At 44.3% G+C, this 13249-nt stretch overlaps 1 protein-coding gene across 2 annotated transcripts in view; it reads left to right on the plus strand.

The window, feature by feature from the left end:
* The first annotated feature begins 297 nt into the window (after positions 1-297).
* GLDN (gliomedin) overlaps positions 298-13249 on the plus strand; it is a 66213-nt gene continuing 53261 nt past the window's right edge. For both annotated transcript variants that reach the window (XM_027571223.2, XM_027571224.2), the window contains exon 1: positions 298-698. In XM_027571223.2, coding sequence (XP_027427024.1) covers positions 336-698 — 363 coding nt within the window. In that variant the 5' untranslated portion in view covers positions 298-335. The remainder of the gene's footprint in view (positions 699-13249) is intronic.

The raw sequence follows: 13249 nt of genomic DNA on the forward strand, positions 1-13249 counted from the left end.
ACAACAATGCCCACAGGCAGGGCACTGAGAAAAGGAGGGAGACCTGGGTTTGCCCGTTTTCTTGGCCAGGCACCAGGAGCAGGAACACTGCCCACCCCTTCCCCCCACCCCCCCACCCCCGCCCCAGTCATCTCCACTTGATCCTCTCCCCCTCTCACCCGCCTGTCCCTCCGGGCTGCTCAGGCGCCACCACTACTGTCCCCAACCCGCCCCGCCAGCTCGGGCAAAGGACAGCGTGACTCACGGCGCTGCCACCAGCCCACGGCTTGCCCGCGGCGTATAAAGGCTGCCCGGCGGGAGGCGGCGAGCCCTGCCCGGCCCGAGGCGTGCAGACCATGGCCAGGGGCGCGGAGCGAGGCCGCGGGAGCGCCGGCTGGGGGCTGCGGGGCGCGCTGGCGGCGGTGGCGCTGCTGGCGGCGCTCAGTGCTGCGGGGACGGTGTTCGCGCTGTGCCAGTGGCGTGGGCTGAGCGCGGCAGTGCGGGCGCTGGAGGCTCAGCGCGGCCGCGAGCAGCGCGAGGACAACGCCCTGCGCTCCTTCTTGGCTGAGTTGAGTCGCGCGCTGCGCCGGGCGCCCGCGCCACCCCTGGACCCCGCCAGCGCCGCGCGCAACAAGCGCAGCCACGGCGGGGAGCCCGCGCCACACATCCGCGCGGAGAGCCACGACATGCTGATGATGATGACCTACTCCATGGTGCCGGTAGGCGGGGGCCCGGCTCCCCGTGGCGCCTCCGCCAGGGTGGGCGGCAGGCAGTGAGGGGAGAGAGGCCCAGACGCCCTGTGCTCCTCTGGCTAGACGGCGAGGTGCAGAGAGAGAGAGGGCCCTGGGTGTGAGCCCGGCTGGGGAGGTCACCTGGGCAAACACCTTAGTCCCCCGAGGTCCGTTTCCTCCTGTTAAATGGGGGACGGGGTGAAGGGCTGTCTTCCACCTCTGGCATCTTTGGGTCTGCAGGTAAATGAGGGGCGTAGGCAGTGTTTTTAAGAGCCTACTTTCCTTCCTAACGTCGGACAAAAGTTTTCACAGTCTGGTGTGAAGGGAGCCACAGCGGCTCCGGGCTCTGCCTGTGCGACTTGCTGGAGCCCCCTGAGAGCACGGGGAAGACATTTCTGAGAGCGCAGACTTCTTCAATAAAAGGATGCTTTCCCGGGCTTCAGCGAGTGGTCTGGCTTTTCACCTGGCCTCGGACCATCCTCATGAGATTGGTTGAAGGGAAAACAATCAGCCCTAATTTTACCAATCACCTGGAACCTTGGTGCTGAGAACATTGCTTTTGGGTCTAAAGCAGTTCCAAGTGGAAGAGATCAAAATAGAGAAATTTTCTTAAAAACCCACTGTGAAAGCTGAGTTTCTCACGTGGGCTCCAGCGGGTCTATGGAACTCCAGAAATTACCAGTGTGCACTCAGGGGGCGTGCATCTAGGGGAGTCGGTGGCTTTTCATTAGATTTGCATTAGATTTGCACTCCCCCCAAAAAGGTTAAAGAAACTCTGCTCTTAAAAACGTCTTTAAAGCAAGGCCTCAAAAATCTTTTTTTCCAGTTTGAAGTTTCTTTGCTTTTGCTGATTTTTAACTCAGTAATTATCTAACAATTACATTTAGATCACATTGCAGCTCCCCATTCCGTTTCATTATCCATTACAACCGCACTGGTCTTATTTTATTTTATAATTACCAAGATTTCAGTTCTGGCACCCCAAGTCAAGCGTGAGCCATACTTCGGAATCCTAGGTATTTGAAGATAAACTCACTTAAAGCTTCTGCATCATAAAAGCTTTTAAGTATCTTATATGAGCTGAAATGCTTTTAAAACTACATCATGGGAGTACTACATACTGCAAATACATCTTTTGAGAGAGATCAAATTTTCCATTCCTGCCTTCATTCTTTTTTTTTTTTTTACCTGTGTTATTTAAAAATCTGGGCCCAAGCAAAAAAATTTTTAAAAGACCTCTGAAAAAGGAAGAAATCTCCTTTCGGGGAATTTACTCTTTCTCTTGTCTCTCTACCATGCATTTTGAGGGTTTTTTGAAACCCTTGAAGAAGGATGCATCTGAGCATCAACATTTTATATTTTTAATCCTGCTTTTAAGGTAGAAGCTTGTTCAGTCACTAACCCAAGAGAACAGAGAGACCCATTTCTGTGTCAGTCAGAAAGCTAGATTTAACGATCACCACCTGCTCTATTATAGGTCAGAGAGCAGAAAGATCACATTTGTCAGGCTGAGAAGCATTCATAGATTATCACCAACTCATACCCCACTTGTAATGGGCATGCTTTGACCTTACCGCCTCACTGAGGGAATTTCCATGCAGGTCAGGAGAAAATGGCTGTCATATTGTTGGCTTTCCTGTTGGGAGTAGTTCTCAAGCAGTAGGCAAGGGGGTCACCTGGAAGCACGTTGAAATGCAGATTCCACGGTCCCCCCTCACACTTCTAAAATGATCATCTCCAGAATTGTCTTCCTTAAGAAGTCCGAGATCACCCTTCCCCTACCTTCCCAGCCTCTTGGTGAGTTAGATACAGGGGGTTCCACGTGCCACTTTGAGAAAGCTGCTCTAGATCACTGCTTCTCTACTGTAATATGCGCGTGAATACCTTGACAATCTTGTTCAAATGCGGAGTCTGACTCAGAAGGTCTAATTTCTGGCTTGAGATTCTGCATTTCTCATAAGTGCCCACTGACACCAATGCTGTTTTGAGGACCTCACTTTGAACAGCATGGTTCAGGAGCAGGGGATGCACATTGAAATCACATGGGGGCTTTCGAAATGACTGATACCTAGATCCCACCACCAGAGATTCTGAATTGTTAGAGGTGCAGTGTGGCATGCCTTCCTGCTGACAGTGAGTAGCATTAAGCAACTCACTCCCACCAGGTATCTTTTGAGGCCTCCGCTTCAAGCAGAGGAACCAATTTTATTGCTGAAAGCCTTTTACTTTATTCTAGCATCATTCGTCTTTGCAAATTTTTCTCATTTTTACTCCCTGTTTTTCTCAGAATAGAGAATTATTCACATGAGGAAACAATGTTTTAAAAAGCACTTTCAGGGGGCGCCTGGATGGCTTAGTGGTTAAGTGTCTGCCTTCAGCTCAGGTCATGATCCCAGGGTCCTGGGATGGAGCCCCGCATTGGGCTCCCTGCTCAGCAGGGAGTCTGCTTCTCCCTCTCCCTCTCCCTCTCCCTCTGCCCCTGCTCGTGTGCACACTCTCTCTCAAATTAAATAAATAAATCTTAAAGAAAAAAACACTTTCAGGGGCACCTCTAGTAGAAAAGTTGCTAAGAGAACTGTTTAGTATACATTGTGGAGGTGGGTGTGCAGACTTCTTTTGGTTGAAGTCACACCTTTCCCCACCCTGTTATACATCACCAGTAGGTTTTCAATGAGTATGAGATCAAAGGTCCCCCCACTGTGGTTCCATGTCCTTAGAGACCTAGGAACAAAGAAATAAGCTATAGGCAGACTAATGTCAGCATTTCATAAAGTCTTCCAAATGGCTCATTTATCCAAGATGAGTCTCCTCAAGCTAACCGACCCTTCAAAGTTCTGTGCTTTTGGCTGAAAGTATATCAACTCAGCATGGTAATTTTGGTTAGCATTCTGCCCAAAAACTGGTTGTTAAAAGGGCAAAAAATAAGTAAGTGGATACTTTGGAGAAAAGTAATAAGGGCCCTGGGTACCACTGAGCTAGACCAATATTGGGAAGCCATCTGCCAGGACCTCCTGCAGGAGAGGGAGTCCTGTCCCCACCTCACTTCCCACCACCCCCATATCTCACTTGTCTTCCCATCAGCGGCTCTCTCGTCCCATTTTCCAGGTCTTACACTTACTGATGTTCTGGTAGCCTCATCATCCTGTCCAAAATCTAGGGTCAAGCTCCCAGTAGGAAAAAAAGTTTTACTTCTCACAATGTGCATCTTTTTTTTAAGATTTTATTTATTTATTTGACAGAGAGAAACAGCAAGAGAGGGAAAACAAGCAGGGGGAGTGGGAGAGGGAAAAGCAGGCTCCCCCGCTGAGCAGGATCTTGACCTGAGCTGAAGGCAGACGCTTAACAACTGAGCCACCCAGGCGCCCCTCACAATGTGCATCTTAACAAGCTCTAAATGGGTTGAAGATTTACATTTTTAAAAAATGAAACCCTAAAACTACTGGAGGAAATATGGTTAAATTCATTTTTAATGTTGGAATGGGGGAAATCTTTCTTTCCAACAACTCAAAAACCAGAAGCAAAGAGTAAATAAATTTAACTACATTTTAAAAAGCACACACAACAGCAAAACACCTGGATGGCAAACAACAGCAAAAACAAACATACAGCTCATAAACATAGGCAAAAGACAAAGGACAAACTGGAAAAAAATATTTGCACCTCATATCCTAGATACAGGGCTAACCTTCTGAATATATATAACACTCCTATAAGTTTATAAGGAAAAAAAAACAAGAATTTAATAGGAAAATCAGCAGAAATAGGAATCCAGTAGGAAAATGGAACACAGTTCTCAGAAAAAGAATTACAAATGTCTCTAGGTAAACATGTGAGAAAAGATGTCTTGGTTTAAAATGCAAATTACACCTGTCCTGAAATATAATTTTTACCTGTCTGACAAAACTACAGAAGTTTGACCACACATTCTCCTGGTGAAGTTGAAAGGAAATAGACATGCTTTTGCATTGATGTCTGGACCGCAAAATGTACAACCCATGTGGAATGCAATTTGGCAGTACCTAAAAATATTACGAATATATTTACCCTGTAACCCAGCAATCTCACTCGTGGGAATTTATCCTGCACGACAGGCTTTATCACCTATGAAATGACATATACACATACTCATTGTAGAATATTGGTAAGAGCAAAAGACTATTCACAACCTTTGCCCGTTAATATGGAATTAGTTTAATAAACCAACCTATGCACTCATGGGGATAGGTAGCTGTAAAGTGAGAATGAGGAAATTCTCTATGTCCTGTTATTGGAATAATCTTTAGGATATATTTTAAGTGAAGAAAGCAAGACAGAAAAAAAAATATATATATAGTATTACCTTGTGTAAGGAAAAAGCGGAAAAATAAGTGAAGATATTAACAAACGTGCTTTACTTAGGGAGGGTGGGGGTAAGATGAGAATGAGCCTCTCACTGTATAGCTTTGTGTATCATGTTGACTTTTGAACCATGTGATTGTGTTACTGTAATTGTGAGTGAAAAGGCCCTAACCACGAGGTTACATGGCCACTGGCCCTGGACTGGGGGGCCGTCGGGTGTGGCAGACTATGCCAACCTGAAGTTCGCGTGCTGTCTAGGGGCGGGGGGGTGGGCTTTCACTGATTGTTCCTGTACAAGAGCAAGAGCTCAGTGTGCCTGATCTTTTGATTTTTTTTTTCAAGAGAAGTGAAAAAATCTGACTTCTTTTGTGAAATCTCTTGGCTTTGAAATATTGACCAAAAAATTCCAAACAAATGTTTTTAACTGGCTGAGTGTGTTGGCCAAACAACACTCATATTGTTAGGGGCCATGCTAGGACTACCAAGCTTAGTTCCCAGCAGTCTCATCTTATAATCATGGGTGGTTTTGAACAGAAATGGCTTTATTCAGCTCCACCACATCACCCTCCCCCATGTAGTTCCCACCCTGGTTCTGCAAGGATACCAGTAACCGTGCCATTGTTACTGTTGGTTGAGTGGAGATGGGTTTCTTTGTGCGTTTGGTTTGGTTTAGGTTTTCTTTTGTTTTTTGGCTGTTTCTAAATATCAAGTCCACCTTCAGTGGACCGAGATTTCCCAGCACTGTGGCTTTTCAAAAGCTTGTGCTCCAGTTCTGAGGATAGTTCTCAAGGAGAAGCCAGCTGTGTTGAGCTGTCTGAGGCATTATTGTAATAAACAGAGCTTTTCATGATGACTATAATGAGGTACACTTCTGTGGATCTATACATTATCTTGTCTGTGGGGGGAAATCATGTTACCTAAAGTCATAGCTCCTATCTGCATAGATGCTATACTTCTTTGAAAGCCCCAAATTGCCTGTGTCAGGGATTCCTACCTCTTGGAGTGAGTCACTTCCAGATGGTGTAAAAGCTGAGGATTCAGACCAGGGGGGTCAACGGACTGTGCCCCATAGCCAAGTCAAGTCTGCCACTTGTAAGCCCGCAAAGTAAGAATGATTTTTACATTTATAAAGGGTTAAAAAAATCAAAAGAAGAATAATATTTCATGACACACAAACTTTATGTGAAATTCAAATTTTAGTCATCATAAATAAGGTTTTGTTGGAATACAACTATGCCCATTTGTTCACATATCGTCTGTGACTACTTTCACATGACAACAGCAGAACTGTGTAGTTGCAACAGAAACCATATGGCCCACAAAGCCTAAAATATTTTCTTTTTGGCCCTTTATAGAAAAAACTTGCCAACTCCTCATTAGACTGTGGTCCATCGGAGCAGAGGAGATACTAGGGGTTTTTCCTTTGGAGAACCTAGGCAACTAAATCAGGGTGTTCTAGGATTGGGTTAACCCTGGGGTTTTGTTTTGTTTTGGGTTTTTTTTTTTTTTTTTTTAGCTTAAGGGTAGAATTTAGTGATTCATAGTTGCATATAACACTATAACACCCAGTGCTCAATACATCACATGCCCTCCTTAATGCCCATCACCCATTTAGCCCACCCCCCACCAACCTCCCCTCCAGCAACCCTCAGTTTGTTTCCTAGAGTTAAGAGTCTCTTATGGTTTGCCTCCCTCTCTGTTTTTATCTTATTTTATTTTCCCATCTTTTCCCCTAATGTTCATCTATTTGTTTCTTAAATTCCACATAAGAATGAAATCATACAGTATTTGCCTTTCTCTGACTGACTTATTTTGCTTAGCATAATACCCTATAGTTCCATCCATGTTGTTGCAAATGGCATGATTTCATTTTTTTGATGGCTGAGTAATATTCCATTGGGTATGTATGTATGTATATATATATATATACCACATCTTCTTTATCCATTCATCTGTTGATGGACATGTGGGCTTTTTCCATAATTTGGCTATTGTGGACATTGCTGTTATAAACAGTGGGGTGCGTATGCCCCTTCGAGTCAGTATTTTTGTATCCTTTGGATAAATACCTAGAAGGACAATTACTGGATCATAGGGTAGCTCTATTTTCAACTGTTTGAGGAACCTCCATACCGTTTTCCAGAGTGGCTGCACCAGCTTGCATTCCCACCAACAGTGTAGGAGGGTTCCCCTTTCTCCGCATCCCTGCCAACATCTGTTGTTTCCTGACTTGTTAATTTTAGCCATTCTGACAGGGTTTTAAGACCTCCCCCAAGGAGACAGAATCTAAGATGGAACTGACCCAAAGTGTGGTCTCACCCTGGAGGGGGGCTGCAGGCCTCAAGCCTTTTGTTCCTTCTAGGCCAGCTGCCTAAGTCAAGAGCAGTCATGTTAGGACAGCTTTTAACCACCGTTAATCCCATATCTAGGCCTTCTTTCAAACCCCATCATTCTCTTTAATTCGAAGGGAGTGGTTTATACCCCATTAGGTCCTACAGAACAGTCCCTCGTGAAAGATCAGAGGCCGGATACAGAAGAACAAGAAAAGACAGGCAGCCAAAGGCACAAACCCACGTGCAGTGCCTGGGAGGTATCTTTCCCCATGGCCTTTGTCATAGCATCAGGTGCACATGGGCACTTGGGATGTCACACCTGACACTGCAGTTGGTTTGCATGTCAGAAGCCATTTCCGAGTGTCAATTAAGGGTGGGGAGAACGTGAAGCTACATGCCTGCAAAGATTGTGTCCGCTGTTGGTACTGTGAACACACCCATAAACTTAACTCATGATGGCACGTTGAGGAAGTTGGGCAAGAGCTAGCTCCTTACTTACATCCTTCAGACACTTTGTCAAAACACATTTTGCATATATGCAAATAAAACACTCAATGTAAATATACAGTTGTCATGATTCTCTAAGGACATATGTAAAAAACAAGTGGGCCAAGACTGAGCATCTGGACCCATGAGAACAAGGCAGTTGCGTTGACCACATGAATGGCTTTAACAATTTGGACCTGCTCCTAGATCCTGGCGCCATCAAAAAGCCCTTAGTCTCTTTCTCACCAAAGCATTAGAGGTGAGGGAAGCAGGAACAACTCTGCCAAGCTTCTACAGCCTGAGCAGGATGGACCTTCTGGGGCTTAGTCTTTTTCCTGCCTTTCCTTCAACCTATACCGCCTCTATTCCAGGGATAAAAAGAATTTTTCCCTTTGGAACTCAAAGCCACATGGCCCCTGGAACAGTGCCACTCCACTCTGGGGAGACAGCAGAACCCCCAGACCAGCCCATCAGTTAGTGACATTGCCCACTAGACTACAGGCTGAGAGATTTTGGGCAGATGGCCCTTTCTGGGTGAGTTCCAGAATTACTTCTCAGATCATGAGTCTTCCAGTGCCAAGAGGTTGTTTTTCATCCCCAACACGCTTGTCCTAGAATTCTCTCTATGGCTGGCCCAGGCTCACCTCCACACAGTACTCTTGCCACCTACAGCTATTGTGTGGCAGCCCTAAATTGAGCAACCTGGGATTCCTTCCTCAACTTTTAGGTTCCCAGCCAAATTCTCTCTCCCTGATTCTTCCCTGAGTATGTTGTGGTGGTGAGGAGTATGAACCAGAGAGTCGGATGGATTCACATCCTGGGCCCACAGCCTTGTAGCTGGGCAACCTTGGACATGTCTTTTAACTTCTCCAAACTTCAGTTTCCTCATCTGTAAGATTGAGATAATAGTGTGTATCTCATAGTGCCCTTAGGAGGTATAAGGGAAATGATGTAGGTCAAGCATAGCACCTGGTATAGTCAGGTTCCCAGGAGCTATTCATTGTAGCTATTACGAAGATTTTCCACCCTTACTTTATCGTTAGCCCTTCTTGCCCCATTATCTCAGCATCTTGTTTCTGGGTTTATGCTTTATTGCCAATTCCTTCAGAATGCCAAGTTGTCTGTTCACATGCACTTCTATCAGCGGCTGCTTTGGGAAATTTGGCCTCTTAACACCAGCCAAAATCACCTTGTCATGAAAGCAAAACAGAGTTAGCCTTGATGGGGTGGCAGGGCTTCTTGAGCTGGTCAGGATTTCCTGGGCCCCTACCCCTTCTACATGGCCACTGATGACGAGGTTTGACACCCACTAAGAGGGAGTCATCTTGACCCCCTTTCTGACTGGCTCAGCTGTTGTTAACTCCTACTGGTTACTCTTGGTGGCAGTCCTAAAAAATATTTTGGATGCTTTCACTTGGAAAATTGACAAAATGTGAGCAGAAGGTAGAGCAAAAACAACTTCTAAAAAAGAAGAACAATTTACTTCTTAGGGGTCTCATGTTCTCCAGGGTAGGATTACCTACGTGGGAACTATCAGAACAGGCTTCAGATCTGACAAAACACACTTATCTGAGAAAAAAAAAAAGATATATATTTTTTCTCTACATTCCTCAAACTCCACCCCTCCCCCCTCCTCGCTCCCGTAAAAGAAATCCTTGGCCAAATCTAGTTGACATTCAAGCTTCATTTCCATGCATTTTATCTACAGACTAAAGGTCATGTTGTGTGAAATAAACTGAAGCTTTTAGGTTGTGATTCTGCAACAAAGAGAGCATTTTTCAGCCCATCAGTTGCTTTTATGTATCTCTTTGTGTTTTAACAGCTCTATATTTTAAGTAGATATAATTTACTTCTAGTTTAACTAAAGTTCAAGGCACAATTTTCTTTACTGAAAGGTAGAGTTAAAACAAGAAGGCCAACTAAAGATCATTCAAAATGCAATTTGTGGAGTTTGTTCTGAATGCAATAGGAGAGTAACCTTTCAGCTGCCATTCAGAAAGTTTCCTGTGCTCACCAAAGTGCTGGGAATTTTGGAGACCCTGCCTGGGCTGTATGTAAAGACTGGGGAGTACTTGGGGAAAAATTGTGGATAACTATTCCCGAGCTAAAATGATGAACTGGCAACTGCAAAATAATTCCCCAGTTTTTCAGTAATTTAATGGATGACTTTTGGAGTCTAGATTCATTTTTCACTCAGAGGTGGAACATGCCCTCTTGCTCTAGGCAACCCTTGAGGAACTTGGAATCAATCCCTCTGAACAGGGAGACCTTTAGAGGAAAATCCTTTATAGTGACATGTGTGATGAGCATCAGAGTAGTCAAGAAGAGAGAAAATCAATTCTCACTAAAGTGATGAAGAAGGAAACAGAACTTGAAGTAGGCAATGTAGGGTTGGTAAGATTTGGGCAGGCAAGGAGGGTGAATCATTCCAAGGGCAGATGATAACTTATGCCAAGCTCAAGGGACTGGAATGAAAATGGTCCCAGGCTGGAAGAGCAAGGAACGAAGAAGATCTTCCTGCACTCGGGATTTTGGGCCAGGGGGAGGGGAATTCCTTAAATTTACACTTTTGAGAAGTTGAGAATGAATCTGATGGGCAATTGGGAACATTGTAGATCTTTCATCAGGAAGGAGTCATGAACAAAGTGGTTTTGTAGAACTGGTCTGGTGTGTAGTGCAGGACAGGCAGGGGAGAGATCAGAGGCAAGAAGAAAGGTAGGAAGTTATTGCCTTAGTCCAGGCAAGAAAGGATTCATGTCTGGCTAAGGTGGTGGTATCAGAAATGGAGAAGAAGCACTATATCCTACAAATACCAAGACAGAAGAATGAATTGAACTGGTAACTAATTGGATATAAGAAAGAAAACGGAACCATCTGGTCCAGATCCATCCAACACTGAGAAGGGTGAAGGCATCACAGGCAGAATTGAGGAAACACTGAAGCAGGTTAATTTAGAAGTGAGGATGCTAGGGGGCGCCTGGGTGGCTCATTCCGTTACACGTTGGACTCTTGATTTCTGCTCAGGTCATGGTCTCAGGGTTGTGAGATGGAGCCCTATGTTGGACTCCATGCTGGGCATTGAGCCTGCTTGAGATTTTCTCTCTCCCTCTCCCTCTTCCCCTCCCCACCCTCTAAAAAGTAACTAAAAGGAAAAAAATTTAAGTGAGGATGCTGAATTTGTTTTGAGATTAAACATGAGATGAAAAGAGAGAAGAAAAGGGGGGAAGGATAACTGAGGAAAGTGAGCATTCAGGGAAAGGAGAACATCCTGCTTCCAAGAACTCTGTCTTTGCTTTGAGAGAGAAATCTTTACAAGTCTAAAAAGTAAAAGGCAGATCCAAAGGCTTTACAATGAGTGCTAGAATCATGCTGTGTTTACTCCTGGCTCCCTTTTAGGTGTGTGAACTTTGACAGGTCAAGCTCTCTGTGCCTCAGTTCTCTCATCCTTAAGAAGGCAATAATAGCAGTGTCTACCTTAGGTATTACCATAAGTATTCAATTCGGTAATCCATGTAAAGTCATTGGCGTGGTGCCTACAACTCAGTATGTATTAGCTTATTATTACTGATATTTTAGTATTTCTCAAATGCTCCATTTCTGTGCTTCAGGGAATTTTGAAACCTTGTAATAAAAACAATGCTGACTGAAGCAACAGAATTTGCCAGAGAAAGGACAGATCCTAGGATGACTTTAAAGTTTGGAATCTCAGGTGACTGGGGAAACACAGACCTCTAGAAAGAATAGTGTTTCTTAGTTATTTTTCTTAGTTATTGGGTCCAAAAGGAAAAAAATATATATATTTTAGATATTTAGGGAATTTAATTATATTAAGCATAATTTACAAATATCTTTATTCATGTCCAATGTGAACTCATGCATTCATTCTTTCATTGACCCAAATTTTTTGAACCCCATAGGAACAGCATGTTTGTCAGACCAATGGTCCCATCCAGTCAGTGTTCAGAGGCTAACAGCATCAGTAATTATTTTGTGGATGAGCATCTCACCCCCAAGGACCTCTTCCAAATGTTTTCTGGAGTAACCACTTATAGCTTTTCCCTGATACAAGGAGGAAGGAAGAGGAGGCTGAGCCAAGGAGAAGGTTGACAAAACATCTTCACAAATGCTTTTGCTATGTACAAAGAATGCCACAGGGCAGAGTCTGGGGATAATGGTTTAATTCTTTGTCCATTCCCCCAACACCGACAAGTTACTTGTTACAGTTTATATATACTTTTCTGATTATAAGGTAAGGATAAGAATGCTTAGATAAAAATCAGAAATTATCTGAAGATGCTTGTTGAAGGGAACAATGTGAGCACAAAATATTGTTATTAACAGTTGTTGAAAGATTATTCCAGCAACACTCATTCTTCAGAAAACTCCATTAGGGGCCAGGAGGAGACAAGTGATTCTCGGCTCACTTCAAAACACTCATCTTTTCCTTCCCTCACTCCTTCTGCACTTATTTGTCTGTATCACACAAACTGAAACTCTGTGTACAGTTTTGGTCTCCAATTTATCACCTTTAGTCACCTTTTCTCTTTAAATACATCTCACCATTCTTTGCTATGCTTCTAGTGAGGTAGTTGATGAATACCACTTCACTGATGAATTCATCCACAACTCAACAAGTGCAAATCTAAAGTAAGGTATCTGTCAGTTTCTGAATCTGCTTTCTTGCCCTGCTAAGAGTTTTGAAGGTGGGTCCTGGAGCATTTTTAAAATTCCTTCCTCAGAATTCATGCTACTCACCAAATAGGAGATGGTGTCAGGTATTGGTAAGACTTAAGAGGCCTACTCTACCTGTGAGAGATTCATTCATTCAATATGTGGTTATTGAGCACCTACTATGTCCCAGGCACTGTTGTGAGTGCATGAGAAACAGTCTGAAGAAAGCATACAAATCCCTGTCCTCTTTGATTTCATGTTCTGGAAGGGAAGGGCAGGCAAAAAAGTACACAATTACCTACAGTATTAGAAGGTGATAAGTGCTATGGAAAATGAGAAAGCAGGGGTGAAGATTAGAGAGGGGGAAGATGAAGATGGAATTATAAGTCATGTAGGTGGGGAAGGCCCCACTGAGAAGGTGACATTTGAGCGAAAACTTGAAGGAGGAGGGAGTGAGCTGGGTGGATATCTGGGGGAAGGAGGAGGAAGTGAGCTGGGTGGATATCTGGGAAAAGGCCATTCAGGCAGAGGGAACAGCAAGTGCAAAGGCCCTGGGGAAGGAGACTGGAGCAGAGTAAGTGGGAGGGAGAAGTACGTCAGAAAGGAGGTCAGATAGAAAACTGGGGGAACTGGAGAAGAGTTCACACATTGCTTTGTGGGCTGTTGTAAGGACCCTGACCTTTAGGGGAAGTCTTTGAAGGGTTTTAGGCA

Source organism: Zalophus californianus, chromosome 6 (assembly GCF_009762305.2).
Source record: "Zalophus californianus isolate mZalCal1 chromosome 6, mZalCal1.pri.v2, whole genome shotgun sequence".
In the NCBI taxonomy this organism is placed as follows: Eukaryota; Metazoa; Chordata; class Mammalia; order Carnivora; family Otariidae; genus Zalophus; species Zalophus californianus.